Source organism: Silene latifolia, chromosome 2 (genome assembly GCF_048544455.1).
Source record: "Silene latifolia isolate original U9 population chromosome 2, ASM4854445v1, whole genome shotgun sequence".
NCBI classification, from domain to species: Eukaryota; Viridiplantae; Streptophyta; class Magnoliopsida; order Caryophyllales; family Caryophyllaceae; genus Silene; species Silene latifolia.
In genome coordinates, this window is record NC_133527.1 from 179,562,751 (window position 1) to 179,588,053 (window position 25,303).

At 40.2% G+C, this 25,303-nt stretch overlaps 1 protein-coding gene and 1 long non-coding RNA gene across 2 annotated transcripts; one reads left to right on the forward strand and one right to left on the reverse strand.

Annotated features, from left to right (window-relative positions):
* Positions 1-1,986: 1,986 nt before the first annotated feature.
* LOC141631421 (uncharacterized) lies at positions 1,987-13,300 on the reverse strand. Its single transcript, XR_012537627.1, has 2 exons — positions 12,885-13,300; positions 1,987-2,537 (listed from the first exon to the last, which is right to left on the reverse strand). It is a non-coding gene; the product is annotated as an uncharacterized LOC141631421 (long non-coding RNA).
* Positions 13,301-17,286: 3,986 nt separating this feature from the next.
* LOC141641717 (uncharacterized) lies at positions 17,287-21,928 on the forward strand. The gene is made up of 7 exons (XM_074450369.1): positions 17,287-17,677; positions 17,724-17,890; positions 18,576-18,717; positions 19,378-20,003; positions 20,260-20,406; positions 20,522-21,129; positions 21,586-21,928. The coding sequence occupies exons 1-7, from the start codon at positions 17,287-17,289 to the stop codon at positions 21,926-21,928; spliced, it is 2,424 nt and encodes an 807-aa protein (XP_074306470.1).
* Positions 21,929-25,303: the final 3,375 nt, after the last annotated feature.

The window sequence follows — 25,303 nt, forward strand, 5'->3', positions numbered from 1 at the left end:
TTCAGAAGTTCATAGGACCATATGATATCCTAGACCGGGTTGGAGAGGTTGCTTATCGTTTGGCTTTACCGTCTTCTTTGGATAGGGTACATAACGTGTTTCATGTATCTCAGCTGCGCAAGTATGTGAGTGATCCGTCACATGTGTTAGAGGCAGAAAGCATAGAGTTAGATGAATCTTTGTCTTATCATGAGGTGCCTAAGCAGATTCTTGACCGGAAAGTTAGGAAGACCAAGACTGGTGAGACAGTCTTACTTAAGATCCTTTGGTCTAATCATGAGGTTGAGGAAGCTATATGGGAGGAAGAGGAGGCCATGAGAGAGCGTTACCCTTTCCTTTTTTTATCAGGTATGTATGGTTACGGGGACGTAACCTTGTTTATTTTAGGGGGTAGGAGATGATCGCGAAGAGTTTTTGCATCTTTCTTAAGTTGTTTTTGGTATAGTTAGTAGTGGTTTGAGTCGGGTTGAGTTTGGTTGGTAGTTGTGTCGGGGTTTTTATGTTGCATTTTGTTTTGGTTGTTGTGTCGGGAGTGTGGTAGTATGTTTTTATTTTGTTGTGGTTTGAACTTCGGGGACGAAGTTCTTTTATTTTGTTGTTGGTTTCTGTCTTATTGTGATTATATATATTGTGTGATTAGTACTGGCTCCGTCTTTGTTTTGAAAAACTGTGGTGATCCATTCGGGGTTGGTGAGCAGTTGTTGACCAGGTATGAGTCGAGACATATGGGCTAGCTAGGATGTGTCACCACGAGATGATAGAGTCTTCCGCTGTAGTTTTGAGTAGTTGTTAGACAATTTGATTAGTTGTTAGACTTTTGGTTTGAGAACATGTAACCCGTATTTTATTAGTTGGTTTTGGATTGTGATCACTAAACTTTATACTTCTAAATGTTGTTTCTTTATTGTCTTTTGATTATCATTGCCTCGGGAAACCGAGAGGTGACATCTTTATACCTGAGTGGTCCTGGTAAGGCACTTGGAGTATGGGGGTGTCACACCACTGTTCTTGGCCACGTCACTAAGGTATCCCGTTCCCTCCTCCTCCAAACCCAGATGGCCCGCAAACTCATCCAAAGTCAGCTCGTGATCCTCATTCATGAGGCGGAAGGAGACGGTCTTCCCCTTTGCATCATACACGTAAGAGCTCAAGAACTCCAAGGTCAGGTGGGGTAGGACTTCTTCCTTAAATGATATAACCCCTCCATTCCCAAAATCTCAAATATATGAAATATGTCTCCCTTCACCCCCAAGGTCTCTAGAATATCGGGATTTATACAACGGGTGATAGGCTATCGCACACCTATGCAAAGATAATATTTATACCCTAGCAAAATAAATGAATGTAGTACGTAGGGGTCGAACCACAGAGAGACGGGAGTTGTTAATTAGTTGCTATGGTTTGAACTCTTGTCTCGGTAGATTAACGGTTGATTGATTGGTTGGTTGATTATGCAAATAAAATGAAAACAACAATAAAAAGAAATTGTCTAGGGAGGTCGGGTCACACATCCTAATTACGTAAATGTTTATGTCAAGTTAGGAAGTTGATTTTGCGGTAAATGTTTAGGCTTAGAGATACCCACCTTACGGCATTAGTATCAACCATAGACCGGGTCCTAGAGAAACTCTCGTCCATGACTAGGTCGTCCTACTACACATGCTTAGTCTAATTCAATTCCGTGCCTCTCGACTTTAGAACGAATGAAAAAACTTAATCGATGAATAAGGCCTTTAAACATAGATTAAACATTATGGTGCAAACATGTGATAGAAACAATTATACAATATTAACTTATCCTTATTTTGACATTTACAAATTACTTAATCATGCATGACTTCTTTTATTCCCTAGACAAAGGTAAATTATTCTAACATTGTGAAAATATAAACTAAACTAATGCTAAATGAAATGATAAATAACATAATTAAAATAAAGATAAAATTACCTTGAATGAAAATAGAAGAACAATTGCAAATGGAAATAACTTGGAATAAATCTTGAACTTGATAATAGAAATGTTGTAACAAACTAATACAAGCTAAACTAAACTAAACTAAACTAAACTACTAATATTTAGAGAGAATTTTGGAATAAAAATATATGTGAATGGTATGTAAAAGTGTTTGATTAACACCCCTTATATAGGAAATAAGAGAGTGAAATTTGTAGAGAAATCCAAAATGGCATCCTAAGCACACTCTTAATTTTCTCTTCAATTCCTGGTTTAATGCTCAAGGTATCCAAAGTTGGTGCTTTAATGCCTTGTTTATGAGTGTAAGAGCATTAAGGAAGACATCTTAAGTATTTTGGCATCCTAAGCTCTTCTTTAGCATCCAAATTTTCCACCATAATTTGGACTTTGAATTTGGGCTTGACTTGCATATTGACTTTGCTTGCATTTTCATTTTGATCCAACACTTTCTTCATGCAAAATCCATGCACTTCCAACACTTAGTCCAATCTTGCTCTCATACTTAGCCTTGCTTCTAGTGTTGGCACATTTTATAGTACTTTAGCTCATTTAGGTCATTTTCCTACAAAACACACTTTAGCACACAATTGAACTAGAAACACAATATTAGCTTAAAAACACTTTGATAAGTGCTAAATGATATGTAAAATCAAACTAATATAAGGGGTTAAAATGTATAAAACATGCACTTATCAACGGGTGGGTCGAAAAGGGCGGTTCATAAGAGCCAAGAAAGCCTTGCGTTGTTTGAAATCAGAGAAAATTACCGCTGGATATGCCTCCACCGGTGAAACCGCGGGCTCATTGCTAGAATGACCCGTCTCAAGTTTAACATTAGGACGGGTCCTCTTGTTTGTTAGACCTCTGGTTTTCACCATACTGCAAAGAGACAAACTTTAACAAGGGAATTGACACACCAACAATATTGCAAAAGATGGACTGTTTTTCAATTGTATACAATTTTGAGACGAAACTTTAAGACAAATTTTCTCATCAAACACCAAATACTTTACTTAAAACATCGTTACCGACATCAAGAAGCTTGAAACCGAATGATAATCAAACAAAAGATAAGGTATTTCGATTTTAACAAAGCCTAAAACTCAAAAATCCAATTTAAACCATGAAATTGCTCTAGTAACGGTATAATCGAGGTTTATATATAATTAAATCCAAGGAATGACAAGAAGAAGACTTAATTTCAGTTGCTCATGATGGAAATTCGAAATATTGACAGAATCATACCATAACTTTGAAAACAAAGGGAGAAATTGAGTTAAAACCTTACCTTGAATTGATTTGGGGCAAGTAAGAACAAGTTGACCACCAAAAATATATCCAAAGAGCTTGGGGAAGGAGAAGTATGGAGTTTTAGAGAGAAGAAGATGAAGAGATGGGAGGCGGAAATAAGAAAAGAAGGGACGAAAATAGGGTTTTTGTATAACCCGGATGAGTCCCGATAAAGCAGTACTCGGTCGAGTACTGGGTGTACTCGGCCGAGTGTCGACTACTCAGTCGAGTATTCTAAATACTCGGTCGAGTTTTCAAGAGCAGTAGCGATATTAATTTCCACAAAATGAGCACTCGGTCGAGCACAATCATACTCAGCCGAGTGTGGTCTACTCGGTCGAGTACGCATTTCTACTCGGTCGAGTGTCCAAGAGCTGAGATGAAATCCGAATTTTAATGTTCCTGCAAAACAAATAGCATAGTTCGGAGTTCCGTGTAATCGGCTCGTCACTGTTAGAGCTTACTTCTACCACATAAACATGCATCAACACGAATTATGCATATCCATTACAACATCAATGAACATCTCTACCTACATTCCTTACTTTGCTATTTGAACAACTTACACGCAACTCGAAAGCATATATAACACTTAACTACTTCACCCGTAAAGTTTAATCTATAAACCACATCATTACACATTCCACTGGTCATGTTACTCTCACCCTAGACAAAGCGTTTGCAAGTCAGCAATCATCATATAACGCGGCCATTATCAAGCAAATCATTTGACTTAACCTTGTCACACTTTTTCGCAACTCATTCATTAATGCTAGACTTTTCTATGCACATTGATACACATTATTCTATCCACAGATGCACACAACAACCATCATTAAGCAACGACTCTTACTAGCTACCCTTTTTCCCCGTGTCTGGCTTAAGCACGATGGGGCCATGATTTTGAAATGAGGGTGCCTACTCACCCAAAATCTAGCATCGGCTGGGGCTCCCGACGCACATACACCAGGTTCATTTTAGTCCGACACCCTATATTCATTAGATTCATTGGTTCAGGTTCCAAAATCGTCGGATCTGATACCACTTTGTAACACCCCCGTACACCAGGATGCCTTACAAGGACCATCACAGTATATGGAGGTGTTACCATCTCGGTTACCCGAGGCAGTAGATCAAATAGACAATAAAAGAACATTATAATACATTATCGTACTCTTTACAACTTGATACAAATCTAATTACATGTGATTATAGAGACTACTATAACTCGTGACGCTGCACTTCTAAACCGGTAGAGTGATGACTCGATCCCTCCAAGCCCAGCAGCTAAAAAGCAACAGTACCTGCTCAGCCAGCTGCTCACCATCCCCGAATGGATCACAGCAGATTCCACAAACAACAACAACGGGGTTAGTACCATTCAATCAATTTAAGACAAGCAAACAATGTAACCGGCTGATCATCCTCCACAGTAACCGACTACACATAGAAGTGTGTAGCCCTACCAGATTACCCATCGCAACAGGTAATCCACTCCGCCAGTGGGGGACCGCAGCCCATCCCCACCAAGGCCCTGTTCTTTCTGGCTTATTTTCGATTCACTCGATTGATTCGGACTTAGCTCTACTCGATTCATTCAGCTCACTCACTTTCAATTAATTGGCTCACTCTATTCATTCGGCTCACTCACTTGATTCAGCTCCACTAAATTCAGCCAATTTCAATTTTGCGAATCTTAAACTTAATAGTTTTTATTAATATTATTAATATTATATATTTATTATTAATAATATTATTTTATTATTATTATTATTATTATTATTATTACTATTATTATTATTACTATTGTTTATTATTATTTTTTTATATTATTATTATTATTATTATTATTATTATCATTAATTTATTATTAATTAAGCATCCTCATTATTTTTATGATTATGAATATTATAGTTATTAAAATCAATAATATTCATATTAATATAATTAATACTATTATTATTAATAATAATATGAATATGAATATTAATTAATAATAATATTATTAATAACATTGTTAATTTTAATATTACTACTATTAATACCTAATTATTTGTTCATATACGATCACTCTTTCCTAACTTTTTCATAACTGAACCAAGTGAACTCTTAAATCAATATTTTTCCCTTAAACTTAATTTAATTGCTCAAATGACTTAAAAATTACAAGATAGATTCTAATTTATCAAATAATAAATTAATTTACTTGTTATCAATTATTATTATTATTTTTTGAGTTTTAATTAATCAAAAAAAATTATATATTTCTTAAAGATAAAATTAAGGCCTGTCGATTTTTATTTATCGAATTAATTAAATTAGGATTGTTGGTGCTTCGTGGTGGCTACCAAATGAGTCAAATTAGGATGATAAACGGGTAGACTTTGAGCATCAATCTAGCAAATCGATGCTCCATTATTTCATCTAATTAGATTGATGGTTAACCGTGGTTCATGGTGGCTACCTAGTTAATCACTCAAATTAGGATAATTACCAGTATTAATATTAATATTATTAATGTTCTTCGTATTCTTCTTCTAATAATAATAATAATTATTATTATTATTATAATAATAATAATAATAATAATTATTATTATTATTATTATTATTATTATTATTATTATTATTATTATTATTATTATTATTATTATTATTTCAGTTCAATTCAGTTCAAATCAGCTTAGTTCAGTTCAGCTCTATTCAGTTCAATTCAACTCAACTCCATTGATTCGATTCGATTCACTCAGCTCCATTGGGATTGATTCACTCGATTCGATTCGGCTCAGCTCCATTCGGTTTAGTTCGGCTCGATTCGATTCGGCTCTATTCTATTTATTCGGCTCGAGTTCAATTCAGCTCTAAAAAGCCAGAAAGAACAGCGCCCAAGTCCAGCTCCTCAACGAGCGACTAACAATCCCTGTCTCTTAATGTGCACATCCCCTCCCGTGACGGGTTCCACGGAGGGCGAACTAGGGTGTGAAGCCACTCTCGCAAGTGACTCAACCACAATCACACACACCACAGCATCACAGCTGTCACAACACCACAACTGTCACAACACAACCACATCAACACCGTCACCACAACACCCATCCTCCGATGATCAACAGATAACAACAATTATGAAACAATTACAATCTTAATCAATTAACAGTACTGAGTAGGAGAAACCCTACCTCGTCGCAAATCATGAAAAGCATCCACACACAGCCAAGCAAGATTCCAACATGCATCCTACAACGATAGCCATCCCCCATTATACAACTATCCTTAGTAGTCTACTAAAAGAGACACAAGGCAGAGACTTACCTAATAACGCGAATCGACGATGACACGGACGACGACCACGCACGCAACCTTCCTAAGAGAATCCCGCCTTTCCCATGGTGGAGGTGTAGGCCATATACATGAGAGTGTATAGAGGTGGGGGTGATAGAAGAGAGTGGTAGGCTAGGGTTAGAGAAAGAGGAACTGTCGAGAAAATGGGAAAATGGAATGAATCTCGCGAACTTGCGTTTTATTTTAACGCGTCAACAGCAGCCATACTCGGTCGAGTACTGGTGTACTCGGTCGAGTAGGCTCTACTCGGTCGAGTATAGACGATACTCGGCTGAGTAGCCTCTGCTAGGTCGAGTAATCAATCCTATAAAGTTCATGTTCCAATCTTAGTCCCTCACCCATTCCTCCCTAAGGTCTTTCTTGGTCAACAGGGTCGGTCAACAGAGTCCTTAAATATCCTGGGTATTACACTAGGCCCTGCTCTTTCTGGCTTTTTAGAACTGAACTGAACTGAATGGAGCTGAACTAAACTGAACTGAACTGAACTGAACTGAATGGAGCCGAACTAAACTAAGCTAAATTGAATGGATCTGAACTGAACTAAAGCTGATTTGAGCTAAACTGAACAAAAAATAATAATAATAATAATAATAATAATAATAATAATGATAATAATAATAATGATAATAATAATAATAATGATAATGATAATAATGATAATGATAATAATGATAATGATAATAATGATAATGATAATAATGATGATAATGATAATGATAATAATGATAATGATAATGATAATGATAATAATAATAATAATAATAATAATAATAATAATAATAATAATAATAATAATAATAATAATAATAATAATAATAATAATAATAATAATAATAATAATAATAATAATAATAATAATAATAATAATAATAATAATAATAGTTTAGTAAAAGTTTGTATCTCGACAGCCCACTAATTTCTTGTAAACGTTTGCTTGATTAATAAAAGATTGTGTTTTTTATAATAATAATCACAATAACAATAACAATAACAATAACAATTATAATTATATTTATTAATACTAATACTATTACATAAATATTAAAACTATTATTATATTACAATTATTACTATCATTACTATTATTACTATCATTACTATTATTATTATTGTTGTTTATTATTATTATTATTATTATTATTATTATTATTATTATTATTATTATTATTATTATTATAAGGTTAGTGCTTTTATGGTTGGTCCTTCTTTATCTTCTTATTTTGATGGGCTTCAGTTTGGGGTGGGTGTGTCCGGTGGAGGAGAGACTATCTTGTATGCCTTAAACCGGCTCATTGAGGCTCGGGGGGCTCAGGTGGGGCTTTCTATGTTGCTGGTTGATTTCCAGAATGCGTTCAACCTTGTTGATCGTGCGACCATGCTTCAGGAGGTCCACCGTCGTTGCCCGGTTCTTTCCCGTTGGGTGGAGTTTTGTTATTCCAGCCCTGCCCGTCTTTTTTATGGGGAACACTACTTGTGGTCTTGTCAGGGTGTTCGGCAGGGTGATCCGTTGGGCCCTTTGCTTTTCGCTTTGGTTTTGCATCCTTTAGTTTGCAAGATCCGGGACACTTTTGACCTCACTATGCAGGCGTGGTACTTAGATGATGGCACCATCGTGGGTAATACTTTGGAGGTGGGGAAGGTTTTGGATTTGATTATGGTGGATGGCCCTCGTTTTGGACTACATCTTAATATCTCCAAGACGGAGGTCTTTTGGCCTGTTGAGGATCCTCGGAGTCGGCTTCCTGGGGTTTTCCCCCCTTCTATTTCTCGGCCATTGCGTGGTGTTACAGTTTTGGGTGGACCTGCCAGTACTTGTCCTGGTTTTAGCAGTGAGATTGTGGCGTAGAGAGTAACTAAGACCATTGAGCTAATGGACTTGGTTGCGAGGATTGAGGATCCGCAGTGTGAGTTGCTTCTACTTCGAGCTTGTACTGGTATTTCTAAGCTCTATTTCTCACTTCGTACTTACTCCCCTAGTGTTTTTGGGTCAGTCCATCTTCCTTTTAATGTCGTTCTTCGTTCCACCTTGGAACGTATTGTCACCGCGTCTGGGCCGGGTTTTGGGGATTGGCAGTGGCGCCTTGCTACATTCCCTTTTCACCTTGGTGTCTATGCGGCATGAGATATTTTATTCTATGCTTTTATTGCGTCCCGTTTGCAGTATGCTGGTTTGCAGGCTAAGCTCCTCGGCCCTTCTGGCATTGTAGCTGCTGGCCCTGCTTTTGATGATGTCGTGCGGGTGTTTACTGCGACTACAGGTTCTAGTATCTTAGGTAACCCTAGTGAAATTGCTGCTCCCAAACTTATGAAGAAATTGGCAGACATTTATTTCGCGATGGTTGCTGCTGCCTCAGAGGCTGTTTTCTCTTTGACACCACGCCAGCTTGCTTTATGGCCGTCTCAGCAGGGGTCCCACTCCTCTGATTGGTTACGTGCGGTTCCTATCTCGGGGTTGGGTCAGACTATGAACGGGAGGACTTACCGTAGTGTGCTTGGGTATCGTCTGGGTGTTCCGTTATTCACGGTATCTAGGCCCTGTCCTGCTTGCTCACGGGTTTTTGTTGAGGATGTTTTTGGGGATCACGCTGTTTCTTGTACTGGTACTGTGGGCGTTAAACATCGGCATAACCTCATCCGAGACACTCTTTTCGACATCTGTTATAGATCTGGTAATACTGCGGGAAAGGAGGTTGATATCGGTTTGGTTGATGGGCATGGTGGCTCTCTTCGTTCTGCGAATTTGCTGCTTTATTCTTGGGACAGAGGGCGGGATGTGTGTGTTGACTTGACAGGGTCTTCTCCTTTGACTCAGACTGGGATGACGGATTTTGTGCCTGGCCGGGTGGTCGTTGATGCTGCTCAACGTAAGTGTGCTAAGTATGGGGATTTGTGCCCGACAGCGGGTTATGGTTTCCTTCCTTTCTCTTTCTCTTCACTTGGGGAGCTGGGTTCGGATATTGTTGCCTTGCTCAAGCGAATCCAAAAATTCTTGGTATCTCAGGATGCGGAGGCTCGGGTGGCCGCTTACATTTTTATTAGACTTAACTTTGCTGTTGCTAAAGGTGTGGGAGCCCAGATTGTCTCTCGGCTCCCCACCAATTTCATGTAAACTTTTATTTTTCTTTTAATGAAAGTTGCGCGCATCCTATAATAAAAAAAAAATAATAATAATAATAATAATAAGAAGAAGAAGAAGAAGAAGAAGAAGAATTTTTTTACTAATAATTATACTAATTTGAGTGTTTATGTAGCCAACAAACCACCTTCTATCCTAACTAGATGGAATAATGGAGCACCGATTTGCCAAATTGTTGTTCAAAGCCTAGCGCGTGTAAGTATCATACTAATTTGAGTAATTCGGTAACCACCAAGAACCACCATCAATCCTAATTTAATTAATTAATTAAATAAAAGCTAATAAATCCAAATTTTATCTTTAACAAACAAATAAATTTTGAATGATTAATTAAAAATCAAGAAATAATATTAATAATTGGTAAAAAAAAGTAAAATACTTTATTAATTGTTAAAATGGAATCAATCTTTTGAGTCATTTGAGCAATTAGAATAAGTTTTAGGAAAAATGATGATTTAAGAGTTCATTTGGATGGGTTTTAGGTATAAAAAAAGGTACTAAATGGAATGTTTAAGAAAAAATGTATGTGAAAAAATAAAGTTCGTATTTGAAAAAAAAACGTATTTATAATAAAAGTAATAATAGTAATATTTTTAATAATAATATAGTTTATTAAAATTAATAGTAGCAATGTTATTACAGTCCATCTTATTGAAGACGGCCACTATCCGTCACAAGCTGAAGACGGATAGTGGCCCTCTCATAAAATGCAAGTGGGAGGGCAAGTGGGGGTATCCATTTCCACCCACTTGCAGTCTTACACTATCCATTTGCATTTTGTGAGAGGGATACTATCTGTCTTCAGCTTGTGAAGAATAATGTCCGTTTTCAATGAGAAATTGTGATGTTATTAATAATATTATAATTAATTAATATTTATATTCATATTAATAAAAGTATTAGTAATTATATTATTTATATTAATATCGATATTATTGATTAATCACAATATTCATTATAATAATAATAATTGTGATGATTAATTAATAAAAATATTAATAATATTGATATAACAATTTAATATAATAATAATAATTATTATAATAAATAAATATTAAAATATTAAAATATTAATAAAATCTATAAGTTTAAGCTAAGTAGAATGAAATGTGCTGAACTGAATGAAACTGAACTAAACTGAACTGAACTTAAGTGAGCTGAAAATAAGTTAGAAATTATAAGGCCTAAGTATGATACTGAATGAGTGGTGATTAGCTTGGTGATGTTGTATCTAGGGCTGAGCAAAAAATCTCATTATCCAAACCGATCCGATATCCGATCCGTATCTGATCCGAATATTTGGATATCCGATCTGAAAGTTATGTTTGGTTTGGATATCTGATCCGAATTTTTTGGTTTTGGTTTGGATATGGATATTAAAATTAAAACATTTGGATATCCGATCTGATTCGAAACTATAATTTCTAGTATAATTTCGAGAAAATAATATTTTATTTGATAGAATAACTTAATTAATGTTTAAATATTAGAGAAATATCTAATTGATACTTAAATTTTATGTCGAGAACATTGGAGTAAGAATACTAAAGAAAATAATCATGTAAAACTATGAATATAATCGTGTTTCAAACTTAAATTTAAAGTAAATTCCAAAGTATGGATATCCGATGGATATCCGCATCAAATCCGATTACTTTGGATACCCAAACATTGGATATCCGAAACATTTGGTTTGGATATTGGATATTTAACTTCAGGATTTCTAATATGGATATCCGATCCAAATTAGCACTTTGAATCGGATACCCAATCCGTACTCTGCCCTAGTTATATCTGGGGCTTTTATGGCGATTAATTACACTTGCAACTAAAAAGATATTTTTCTTCACAATATATAAATGCAATTAGTAAAAGTTTGCAAAAACGATCAAATGAAAATAGTAGATTAGATAAATCAGTTGATCATTGTCCAAAATCAAATTAAATTTTATAATGATAGTATAATAGTATCACATACGAGTTATTGGACGAAGTAAAGTAAACCGACCGGTGATTATAAGAATACATAAAGACCTTAAACTTCAATAAATTATATTTTTCCCAAGTAAAAGTTCTAATCAAATATAAAATTAGTTGTAATAAGCAGAATGGGCTAGGATGTCAGTGTTTGCAAAATCGTGTAACATGGGAAGTGAGAGAGATGCTAAGTAGAGTGTCTAGCTTTTAGGACACTATCCCACATGAAATAGAATGCCAATAATCATGCTAAAATGCCATTTTCACTAAGGACATAACGACTTTAAATATGTTACTATTTGTGTTTGGACTTTTGATGTTCTACCTTTTACGAAACCACTACTGCCTGACTGACATTTGAGATCGGCCATCATCTACGTAGTGCATATACTGCAATGCCATGCTACTCGTTAACTACAAGTTAAAGAGAATGGGTCCGGCACTCCGGCAGATCGGGTACTCAAACTCGATTTCAATTTGAATATATACAATCAAATTCATAGTCCTATTAGACCATCCTCAAGTAAGGTCAATTGCTTGGTCATGACCTTGCTTGGTCATGGTTAGTGACATAATTAAGCTCTTTAATTGGTGATCAAAGTTGCTAATTTGTGACCAAAGGTCAATTTGTGACCTTTGAAGGTCAATTTGTGACCTTTGCTTCATTTTGGTGACCTCTTCCATGACCCAATAGGTGTCATTTTCTGGTTTGTTGAACACAAAAAAAGGACAACTTCAATCCACTTCTCCTCTGCCAAAATGGTGTTCCTCTATCATTTCCCCAAAAATGAGAAAAGTAAAGAAGAAGTTGATAAACAAAATTAAATTATGAATATATACTAAATTAAAACAAGAAAAAATATAAGTATATTAAAAAGGGCCATATTTTTTAATTGTCAACAAAATAAACTCAATTTTGATGTATTTTGACCAACAAAAATTTATCGAGTTGAACAACAAAATCGTTTAAACAACAAAAACAATGCAACATAAACGCAGAGAAACGAGATGAACAAACAAACGAGATGAACAAAATATTCGGAGTTAATCTTAACAACAAACGAGATGAACAATACACAGACAAAGTGCAACAAATTAATCTTATTAATCTTAGCAGCACAAAACCAGCAGTTTATTAAAATAAATTGAAGATGAAGACGGCTACCTGCAACCATGGAGATCGTCTATGGCAACCCGCAACCCAGCAAAAAAAAATAGATCGGCTATTAATCGTGCACAAACCAGCAACAAAAAATAAATTGATGATGAAGACGATGGATCTTGTATTAATCGTGTATAGATCGTGTATTAATCGTGTATGGAGATCGTCTATGAAGATCAAGCTATGGAGATCGTGTTTGGAGATTTCGATGGTTATTAGATGATAGTTATTGAAGATGGAGATGATCGGTGATTGAAGATCAAGACGATTGAATATTGAAGACGATTGAAGATAGAGACTGAAGATTGAAGATGGAGATGGTTTATTAGATGATCGGCGATTGAAGATGAAGACGATTGAAGATTGAGATTGAAGACGATTGAAGAAGATTAAAGGTTATGAGAAGACGATCGGCTGTTGTGAAGGTTTTGTTTCAAGATATGGTTTATAACCCTAGCTGTAACTCGATTTTTATTAATTGGTTATTCGTAATTAGACAAATTACTCGGTTTTTATTAATTGGTTATTGGAATTACTTGTATTAATTGGTTACTCGACTTGTATTAATTGGTTACTCGGATTTATTTATTAAATAAAAAACTCTGTTTCAATAATTAGATGAGTTACCGGTTTTAATTATATTTCACTATAATTATATTGTAACATTTGGATGGTTTTAATTTAATGTTTTTTTTTTAAATTATGTATGCGGTATTTTATATGTCGAATCATGTTTTTCAATTTTTTTTAAATTGTTAATGAAATCGTCTAATCACTTTTCAAAATTATAACGTTATTTAATATTTTTTTTCCTTAAAGTATTAGGATAAATAATGTGGAAAATGATATTTACAATAATAGATAAATAATATATTTATAAATAATAGATAATAGTAATAGATATATAAAATGTTAGGATAAATAATTGTAAAAGTAAGAGAGGGAAAAGTGGGGTCGAGAATGTGTAAAATGATTGGGAATGTTATAAAGTGGATAATGATTGGGTTGATGACCTAGGTCACGACCTTCTGCTTGCGAGGGTGAAAATGGGTCAAGGTCAATAAGGTGAGATTAAGAGTAAAATCGGGTCGTGACCTAGTTAGCGTGACCTTTGCTTGGGGATGGTCTTAGTGATTTAAAATGTGTTTTTTTAGATATTTGATTAGTTTCTTAACGGGTTTGATTAGTTAAGTTAGTCATTTTACATTATGCTCAGTCAGTTAACCTAGTTAAGTATTCCATCCGTCTCATTCAATAGCTTACACTTATTTTATTTTCAGCTCACAAAATAAAGCAAATGTAAACAATTTACTGGATTGGAAGGAGTAGATTTTAAGCATGTTTGAGTTGATCACTTTATTTTGCAAGCAATTAGGCCTTGTTCTTTGTCTCTTTGGGATTTAGTTTTACAAATTTTTTCAGAACTAGATTTATAGGATCTGAATTGGAATTATAGGAGCTGAAATTTTCTAAATTGTACTTATAGAATAGGAAAATGAGATGGAAACACCGGGTGTTTCTCAAATTGAGCGACACCCGGGATATTATTGTAATTTACTTATGAATTTTGGTTTCCCTTCATCAAAATTCAAATTTCAAGCAAATTAATGTTAAAGGGCAAATTAGGAACTCAACATTAATTAACTAATTTAATAATAATGATATTAATCATTTTTTAAAAAAAACCATAAATTGGAAGGAGTTTGGACGATATTGGTAACTTGGTATCACACCAACGACGACCACCACATTTTGTCATACCATCAACCACCTTTACTACATCCCCTACTGGCCTACTTCCGCGCCCAACGACGGCCATCCAGCCCCAACCACCGGCACACCAGCCCACCCCCACTGTCAGCCCAGTCATCTCCCTCCTGTCAAACTACCGAAATCCCTCCCCCTTCACAGATAACACCCACCATATTCCCTTCATCGGTGAACCCATCTTGACGTCACCCCCTCCCTCTCCCCCACACAACACCGAACACACGTATGTCACTGGCTGTCCACCAAATACACCGGCCAGCCATGCGCCGCCTTGATCGCTGCCATCCACCCTCCGCGAATGATTTAATCTCTGCTAGTCGTCAACCCGCAGCCAACGAACAATCAATTTGTCAAATTAAAAATCACTGAAAACTCAATATGTCAATCATAATTAATATAATAGTTTGTAAATTACGGTTTTATCCCTACAATATTGGCGCAAAAACGAAAACTACTTTTTAGTTTTTAATTTTTTTTCTCATTTTCTATTAGGGTGTTACCGAAATTCAGTAACAGTGTCGCCCTAGCACTTCCCGAATAGAATATGTCTGAACATATAAATAGTTAAATACTAAACTTTTATGAACTGAATTACTGAACTTTTATGAACTGCTTATACGATCTGAATTAAATTTAAGGAAGTGACTTTAACTACAAAAAAGAATTGTGCCTTGCAAATTAACATAACTTGAGTATTATAAAGTGTCGGAGTATACTGTTAGGGATAAAAACTGATTTTATCATCCGTGACGTGGCATTATTTTAATGGCAAAAAGAGTGGTAGTAGGATGACGACGTGGCATGAGGCGGTTGGAGGAAGAAAAGAAAAAGGGATCGCTGAGGTGGCGAGTTATGGGCCGTTAGATTGAAAGAGGAACAAACACAAGTTGAGAAAGTATGAAACACACGTACAAAGAGAGATTGTTGGGCCAAGTCAAAAACAAACTCCTATTCTAATGGAGTTGACCCAAAGTCCAGGAGCAAAAGGAGGAAAGAAGTTTTTGGACTCTCTATTCCTTGTTCGGCAACTATAAAAGGAGAAAGGAAGCAGTACAAAAGGGGCATTGACCATATCATCAAACAACACTTTACCCTAAAAAATCTATCAGCAATTGGCGACATCTATCTAGCAGCATAACATTTGTATTTCCTTACTTGGGCGTTTTTACATCGATTATAGTGCAAAGTTGGCGGAATTCCGACTCCCCCCGCGGTTGTTCCCACACCGGGTTTTCCGCGTCACCAAAAATCTCTCGTGTCGTCCTTTTTGTTTATCTTTTCCTCCTTTACTTCATTGCATATTTACTCCTTAAATTCATCATAATCCAATATTAATCGGCCGTAGATCAATCACTATCACTCACCAATTAAATTAATAACTCGGTAGATTTTTACCAAAACAGTTTGGCGCCCACCGTGGGGCATAGTGATCATTTTCTATAGCCAAGCCTCACCAAACCGAACCAGCCGTTACAATGTCTGGAACCAGCCAAAATCCTTCCAGCAGCCAGAGTATGTCAGCCCTATCCTTTGCAGCAGGACTTACTTCTGCATCCGCGGATCGGCCACAGCATCCTCAAAGATCCACCGGGCGATCCCCGTCACAAGATGTCAACCCGAACCATACCTCAGCTTCAGAAGCCACCCCAGATTCCGAAGACAACAGGTGCACCCAGTCAGTCCAAATCCAGCAGGGAAGGCAGCCCCAGCAGAGGAGGCGAAGCAGTATCCAGAAGCCCGACCCAGGAAAGCTCAGCGCGAAGTTCTCCGGCGAGAGGATCTCCAAAGACTCGATCCGATGCAGGTGATGATTCAGGGGATGGACACTCTGCGTCGGGCCGTTGAGGATCTGAGGAAGGACAACCAGAACATGATGGCTCAAATCGTGACAGCAGTCCAGTCCAAACCAGCATCAGCACCAGAGGCTCCAGCCAGAACCAGCAGTGGAGGATCGGGTCGACCAATCCCGTCAGAACTAGTTACCAGGCTGGATCTTGCAGGGGTAACACCCAGCGAACCAATCGAGCCAAGAGGATTGGGATGTCTGTCATTCGATAATCCACCCAGTCTGCAGCAGACAACAGGTAACGCTTTGTTTAGCACCCCTTCTGGATCTGACCTTCCACCCTTTTCAGGTACCCCCGCACACCAGACACCAGGATGACAATATGGACCTGTCCCTAATGCAGCAATTCCATCCTGCAACCAGTTCACCAGTGGAGCCTGGATCGGAGGATCACAGCAGACACCAGGATGGCAGCCTGGATCCATAATCAGTGCAACACCAGTAACCAGTCACCCAGCACCAGGCCAACTTTCTGGAGCACCCTGGCTATGAGGTACACCTGCTGGTTCCTTCCCGCCTGTTTCTAACCCTCTTGCAGGAGCGGGTAATTCGCTGGAGCAGCAATACCAGGAGCTGAGGGAGCTAATGTATAGGATACCAGGCGTAGCCCGTCCGCTGGAGAAAGCAGCCAAAGATAGCTACGCAGACTCACCTTTCGTGGATGATATAGCTCTAATCGGTGTTCCTAAAGGATGTGTGCCGCCAGCTATGACACTCTACGACCATATCAACCACTACAAGCAGAAAATGATGGTGATAACCGCAACTGGATCTCTAAAGGAAGCTTGTATGTGCAAGGGTTTCGGGTCAACGCTGTCAGGAGCAGCCCTGCAGTGGTTCGTCGGTCTACCTAACAAAAGCATATCCAGCTTTGCCGACCTAGTCAATGCCTTCAACCAGCAGTTCGCCAGCAGCAGAAAGCCGGAGAAGCAGACCAGTGACCTTTACCGGATAGTGCAAGGGTTTGAGGAATCTACCCGCGATTACTTGAACCGGTTCAACAAAGAGAAGGTGTCAATTCCGAGGTGTGATATAGCAACTGCTATACAAGCCTTCCGCCGAGGGCTGCACCAGGATTCACAGCTATACAAGGAACTAACCATGCATCCATGCACTACCTTTGAGGAGGTGCAATCGAAGGCGATTGCTGTCATGAGGCCTGGAAGAAGACTCTGCACCTGTAAGAAGCACTTATGATTCAGACCCAGTATCCAAAAAGGCTCCAGTAGAGAAGAAGAGCGAAAGATCCAAACCCTACAGCAGGAGCGTGAATAAAGTTTCTGGAAATTCTGAAGGAAAGTCCGAAGCAGATCTGCCTCCGAAAGTAAGCGAGTATGGTTTCACTACCAATCTTGCAGGACTATTCAAAGCCTTGAAGGAGCTGGGACGCAGAGTCAGATGGCCGAAACTTCCGTAAGGAAACCCCAAGAAGAGAGACACAGCAAAAAGTGTGAGTTCCACGGCAAAGCAACACTCACAACACCGATGAATGCCACTCCCTCAGAAAGGAAGTCAAATTTCACTATGACCAAGGAAACCTGGATCATCTCCTACCCAGAAACACAACCAGAGTAAATTCAGCGGATCAGGTTCTGCCCTCCCCTCCTCCTCATTGCTCTATAACCGTGAATGTCATTACTGGTGGATCGGAGTGTGTGGGTCGACCTACTCAAAGACCTAAGAGGCATGCAACCAGGACTAAGGGAGACAGACCAGAGAGCTCCTGCAGGTTAACCACAGAATCCGCCGTCGGTCACCTTCGACGAAACAGACGCAGATCTACTCTGAACAAAGACCACGATGCTCTAATCATCACGCTTCCCATAGGAAATTGCAAGGTGAAAAAGATCCTGGTGGATACCGGGAGCTCCGTCAACTTGATCATGATGGAAACACTCAAACGAATGGGATTCACCGAGAAAGATCTAGCAAAGAAGGCAATTCCCTTGGTTGGTTTTTTGCGAAACAAAGCACTCCCTAGGAGAAATCATCATCCCAACCTACGCCGGGGGTGTAAACAAACAGGTAAGGTATCTGGTTATTGATGGGCCCTCTACTTACAATGTAATCCTTGGCAGGCCCTGGATCCACGAGATGAAAGCAATTCCCTCAATGTACCACCAATGCCTGAAGTTTCCAACACCTTGGGGGTGCAAGAAATACGTGGGGATCAGGAAGAAGCTAAGGATTGCTACAAGGTGGCTCTGAAGCCGACAACAGGTTCGCCCGCATAGCAATTACAGAGCCAGCGCATCCAGGACGAGTACATTGAGCCTCAGCAGGCAGAACTAGACGAAGTCATCCTGGACTCGCTGCACCCAGAACGAACTGTTCTCATTGGATCTGAGTGTAGAGGTAAGATTCGTGAAGAACTCGTTCGGTTGTTGAGAGCTAACATAGATTGCTTTGCTTGGTCACATGATGATATGGTAGGGATAGACCCAAGTGTGATAACTCACAAGCTAAGTGTGGATCCAAGCCATAAACCTGTGCAGCAGAAAAGAAGAAAATTTGCTTCTGAAAGAAACCAGGTCATAAATCAAGAAGTAGATAACCTGCTTGCTGCAGGAAAGATTCGTGAAGTAAAATACCCAGAGTGGTTGTCTAATGTGGTAGTGGTCCCAAAGAAGAATGGCAAGTGGAGGGTCTGCGTCGATTTCACGGATTTAAACAAAGCCTGCCCAAAGGATCCATTCCCTCTACCACACATAGATGCCATGGTGGATGCAACTGCAGGCCACGAGATGTTGACATTTCTGGATGCCTGGAGCGGATATAACCAGATAAAGATGCACCCCAGTGACCAGGAAAAGACAGCATTCAGATCCGAGAGAGGTATTTATTGTTATAATGTCATGCCTTTTGGACTGAAAAATGCAGGATCTACCTATCAGAGGCTGGTAAACATGATGTTTAAAGAACAAATAGGCCAAACTATGGAAGTATATATAGACGATATGGTCGTCAAATCGAAGCAGGCTTCACAGCACCACCAGCACCTGGCAGAAACTTTCAATACCCTCAGGAAATACCAAATGAAGTTGAATCCTACAAAGTGTACCTTTGGAGTGTCCAGTGGGAAGTTTCTGGGGTATATGGTGACCCAGAGGGGGATAGAGGCCAGCACCGAGCAAATAAGAGCAATTCTGCAGCTGGAATCACCGCAGAAACCAAAAGACGTCCAGCGCCTGACTGGAAGAGTGGCAGCCTTAAACAGATTCATATCCAGATCCTCGGACAGATGCAGGCTATTCTATGATGTACTCAGGAAAAGCCAAAGATTTGAGTGGACGGACGACCACGAGAAAGCATTTCAGGAGCTGAAGCGTTATCTCAGCACCCCACCCCTCCTGTCGAAACCAGAGCCAGGAGAACCACTGTTCTTGTATCTGTCAGTCACAGAAGCAGCAGTCAGTGCAGTGCTAGTACGAGAGCAGGAAGGATCACAGCATCCAGTATACTACATCAGTAAGTCTCTGCTTCCGGCAGAGACCGGCAGAGACCAGGTACACATCGCTAGAAAAACTTGTCCTTGCACTAGTTACTACATCCTATAAATTGCGTCCCTACTTCGAGTCCCATACTATTTCTGTGATAACTAATTACCCTCTTAAAACTATCATGAGAAAACCAGAATTGTCAGGAAGAATGGCTAAACGGTCCGTGCATTTGAGCGGGTACGATTTGAAGTTTGAACCCCGTACGGCCATAAAGTCTCAAGCTCTGGCAGACTTTGTGTCTGACTTCTGTCCAGCACTCCAGACCCAGGCCGAACAGGACATCCTGAATCTGGAAGAAGACAAAGGAGAGCAAGTATGGGAGCTACACGTGGACGGAGCCTCCAACGCCAAAGGAGCAGGAGTAGGACTGGTCCTCAAATCACCCCAGGGAGACCTCATAGTCCAAGCCGTACGATGCGAATTCAAAGCCACAAACAACGGCGAGAATATGAGGCACTAATCCGGGTCCGAAGGCTCGGCTCGGATCTCGAAAATCAAGCACCTTGGTCTGCGGTGATTCTAAGCTTATAGTTAACCATGTCAATGACTGCTATGAGGCCAGGGATCCCAGGATGATGGCATATCTAGACGTAGCAAAGGAGCTGAAAATCAGATTTGTCACATTCAACATTAAGCAAATCCCCAGGGAGCAGAATGCAGAAGCAGATGCACTAGCCACCCTGGGGGCAACCTTCAAGACAGGAACTATCTCCACGATACCAATTGTCCACGTGCGGGAGCCAGCAACACTAAAATCTCAGCAGGAAGCAGAAAAAGTGTGCAGCACCAGCAGTGAAGAAAATACTCCAGACTGGAGGAAACCCTACCTAGACTGGTTGCAGAATGACGTCCTACCAGCAGACAAAAAGGAGGTAAGGAGCTTTAAAATGAGAGCATCCAGATTCATACTAATTGATGATGTTCTTTTCAGAAATCCTCATTGGACCCTACCTCGGATGCCTGGATCGGGAAGAGTCTCAGTCGTTTTACATGCTCTCCACAGTGGAGAATGTGGAAACCATGCAGGGGCAGGAGACGTCCAACAAGGCACCGAGGCGGGGATACGGCCCACAATGCGCAAAGATGCCATGGAATTCGCAAAAAGATGCGACGCTTGCGGAGGCACGCCCATGTTAGCCACCACCACAGAACCCTCGCACCAGGTTATCTCACCATGGCCCTTCATGAAGTGGGGGATGGATATCGTGGGACCACTACCCAGAGCACCAGGAAACAAAGTCTACATGCTCGCCATGACGGATTACTTTTCCAAATGGATAGAAGCAGAATCATTCTCCCAGGTTACAGAAACCCAGGTGATATCTTTCATTAAACGCAATATCATATGCAGGTTTGGCATTCCATCTGAGATTATATGTGATAATGGGTCCCAATTCATTGGAAATAAGACGGAAGCTTTTTGTGCTAGGTGGAATATCTCATTGCAGAAATATACTCCCAGGAACCCCCAGTCCAACGGACAAGCCGAATCCAGCAACAAGATTATCATTGAAAACTTGAAAAAGAAACTAGAGGAGATTGGGGGCAAATGGGCAGAAGAGCTACCTCTGGTTCTCTGGGCTGACAGAACCACACCAAAGGTTGCGACGGGGCAGACCCCCTTCAGCCTGGTGTTCGGAGTAGAGGCAGTCATCCCATCCGAAGTTAGGGTCCCAACCCACAGATATGGATGCATCACAGAAGACCGGAACCAGGTGGAAATGGCAAGCAGCCTGGACACGATAGATGAACTCAGAACCAACGCCCAGATCAGGATGTCTTCCTACCGACAGACTGTGGCTAGAAGCTACAACAAGAACGTAAAAGTAAGAACTCTGCAGGTAGGAGATCTGGTCCTGAGGAAAGTCTTCCAGAACACCAAGAACCAGCAAGCAGGGAAATTTGCCTACAACTGGGAGGGGCCATACTAAGTAGAAAGCACAGTTGGAAACGGAGCCTACCGACTCATGACTATGGAGGGGCAAATGGTTCCCAGATCCTGGAATATCACCCACTTGAAAAAATATTTTACTTAAGTCACCAGCATGGTCAACAACTGGGTACTCAAACTACCAGATACAGTTCAGCCAGGTTCTAGATATTGCCTTACATATTTCCTGGCTCTGAACATTTTTCTGTCTTTAAGTATTTTTATGTCTCTAATATTTTTCTGGCCATAAGATATTTTCCTGCTTCTAAAAATATTTTTCTATTCCTAAATATTTTTCTGGGTCTGAATATCTCCTGATTCTGAATGTTTTCTGGCTCTAAAACATTATTTCTGAAATTAACATTTCTGGTTCTGATAGCCTTGCTCATACTTTAATCCTAACAAATTTTAAGTCGTAAAACCACCCTGAATAAAGTTTTTCAAAGAGCGAAGTAAATAAAATGCAAACTAATCTGGCAGAGCCTGTATTCATCACAGAAGGCGTGTGTCCGTGGCTAAGCACGTACAACCGGGACAACCAGCCTCCCGCGATGCATTAGCACCCACGCAAGCCTGGCTCCTCTGGACGAGTGGGCATACTAGACCCCTTAGCCAGCAATCTAACATCGATGGCCAAACAAACGACGTGCATGCACAAAGCAAAGCACCAGAAACGGTACGACACAAAGAGATAACCATTAGGAAATACTTAAGTTTCAAAAGCAAAGTATGTCTGGCACCAGAGCCAGACCAAAAGTACATAAATTGTTCAAGATAAAGATGTCATGCCCCGTAGGGCCAAAAACTAACTAAGCAAAAGTCTTTCAGATGCAGAGAAAACTAATCTATGTCAATATGCTCCACAGCTTCAGAAGCAGCTGCCTGAGTATCAGGAGCAGGAGAATTCACCTCTTCCTCAGCATCCTGATCCTCAGCAGAAGCAGCACCAGGTTCAACCAAGCCAGCCAGCACGTCCAGATTCAGACCATCAGGGAAAGCAGCAGCAAGCCTCCCCTCTTCAGCTCCTAAGTCCCAGGCCAGATGCTCCCCCTTCTGGAACATCTTTATACATTTGATCTTCGTTTCCAGAGCAGCATAGGACAAAGTATTCATCAGAGTCCCTTTTAACTCCCGCACATCCGAAGCCTTCTCCTCCTGGATCTGAGCAATACGAGCCTCAGCATCTGAAGCACGTTTCTCAGCATCTGCAGCACGTTTTTCCACCACAGAAATATGTCCCTCAGCTTCTGAGGCGCGCTTTTCAGCATCGGCGGCCTTCTTCTCAGCATCAGCAATCTTCCCCTCAGCACCAGAAATCCGCCCTTCAGCAATAGAGAGACTGTTACGCAAACTCTGCTTCTGAGTGGCCTCCTCCAACAGCAAACTCAGGGACTTGTTCAGATCAGCCTGAGTCTTAAGCCTATCCTCATTGGCTTCTTTCGCCAGCTTCTGGAGTTTTGCATTTTCTGCTACCAGGAGAGACACCTTCTTCCGCAGATACAGAGCCATCTGGAAAGACTGGAGCACCAGAACCAGGTGTTAAAAAAAAAAAAAAATGGCAGCGTCCAGTAGTCGTTTACCTCAAAAGAATGCTCAGCTGCACGGTCCACCGAGTCAAGCAAAGGTTTGCTATCCAACGCAGACCTAGGAGTTGGGAGAAGCATCTGGTTCATTAAGTCCAAGTTACTCGCAGACCTAGCCCTTCCAAAATCATTTGGAAGTGTGAAGACAATAACCCCAGAAGAAGGAGCAGATTTAGAGCCCGAGGCAGCTCCAGAAGCAGGGGCACTCCCAGAAGCAGGGGCAGCTCCGGAAGCAGGAAGGGTTTCAGACGTTGGGACTGGGCCAGAAGCAGACTTGGCCGGAACAGAAGCAGGAATAGGCTTAGGGACCGGGGGACCTCCAGAAGCAGATGACCCATGCCTAGGTAGTGGAGGCCTCACAGCTAAGGGAGTAGCTTCGATAGGAGTCTGCTCCTTAGCCCGGCTAGCAGCAGCAGACCTTCTCTTGGGACGAGGTCCAGAGCCAGGGGCAGGGGTAGACTTTCTTTTCTCAGCAGGCTTGGGGGCAGCCGCAACCTGCTCCTTTTCCTTCTGAGCCAGAACATCATCCAATGAAATTCTAGATTTTGCAGAACCTGGAAGCATCAAAAATCAAGTCAGAACCAGATATATGAAATATCCAGAAACAGAACCTAATAAAAAAAAAGAAGAACAACGCACTAGTCGACATTGAATCTTTCTCTTCAGCAGCTGTTTTCTTCGCCACAGCAGTAGAATCCTGAACCAGATTGGGAAAAGTCCTATTTTCTGGAGGTGGACTAAAAAGCTTAGAAAGAGAGATGGCGCCGTCAGGAGACAAAGGCAAAGGGCACAGACCTGCACAAAAAACCAAGTAAGGAAAGATAAGCATCAAAGGCAAATACACAGGAATAAGGGCATGCAAATACCATCTGTTGATCGCCAGGCACTGACAACGTAGTCAGTAGGAGCAGGAAGAGTGTCGGTTTTCACGAAAATAAAGCGGGAAAACCACTTGCTGTCGTCTGGCTTCACGGGAAAGATGATGCAATTCTTTTCCCCATCTCGAACCCGAATGGTCACTTGACCCCGGGCGAGAGACCTGACCGAAAACAAGTGTGCAAGGTCCGGAAGGCCAATCCCATAACCAAAACGGTTATTCATAGCATCAATTGTAAGCAAGGTCCGCCAAGTATATGGAGCCACTTGGCAAATAGCCAAATGATTCAAGTTCAGAAACTCTTGAATCAAGGGAGGAAAAGGAAACCTCAAACCCAGACGGAAAACATATTCATATAAACATATCCACCCCTCCCTCACTGAGTCGGCTTTTTGGCCAGGGGTCGGGATGTGAAACACCACATCGTCAGAGAAACCAAAGGTTTTCTTGATATAATCAAGATCCTCAGAGGTAAAGTCGGAATCACAAGAATGTTTGTCGGAAAGGACGCCGCCGGAGAGAAAGTCGTCAGACGGCATCACTGGATCCGAGGCCGAGGTCGAAGAAACAGATTTTTGTGACATGATGTGCAAAGAAATGAAAAGAAACAAGTAGGAGACGAAGTACCTGTGGAGTAGCAGCCGGTAGAGAGGAGGATTTATGAGAGAAGAAGATGAAGGTGATTGATAGTGATGGAAAGGTGAGAAAGTAGAGGGAGGGGAGATACCGAGGGAGTTATATAAAAAGGAGAGTTTGAGGGCAATTGGGGAGTTAATTGGCGGTTGAGAGACATTAAGTGGAGGAAGTTGAAGAAGCCGAGGTAACTGCTAAAACTTCGTCAGTTTTCCGCATCGCAACAGAAATTCCCGCCTAAAAATATTTGAGACGGAAATTTGGGGGCAATTGTTAGGGATAA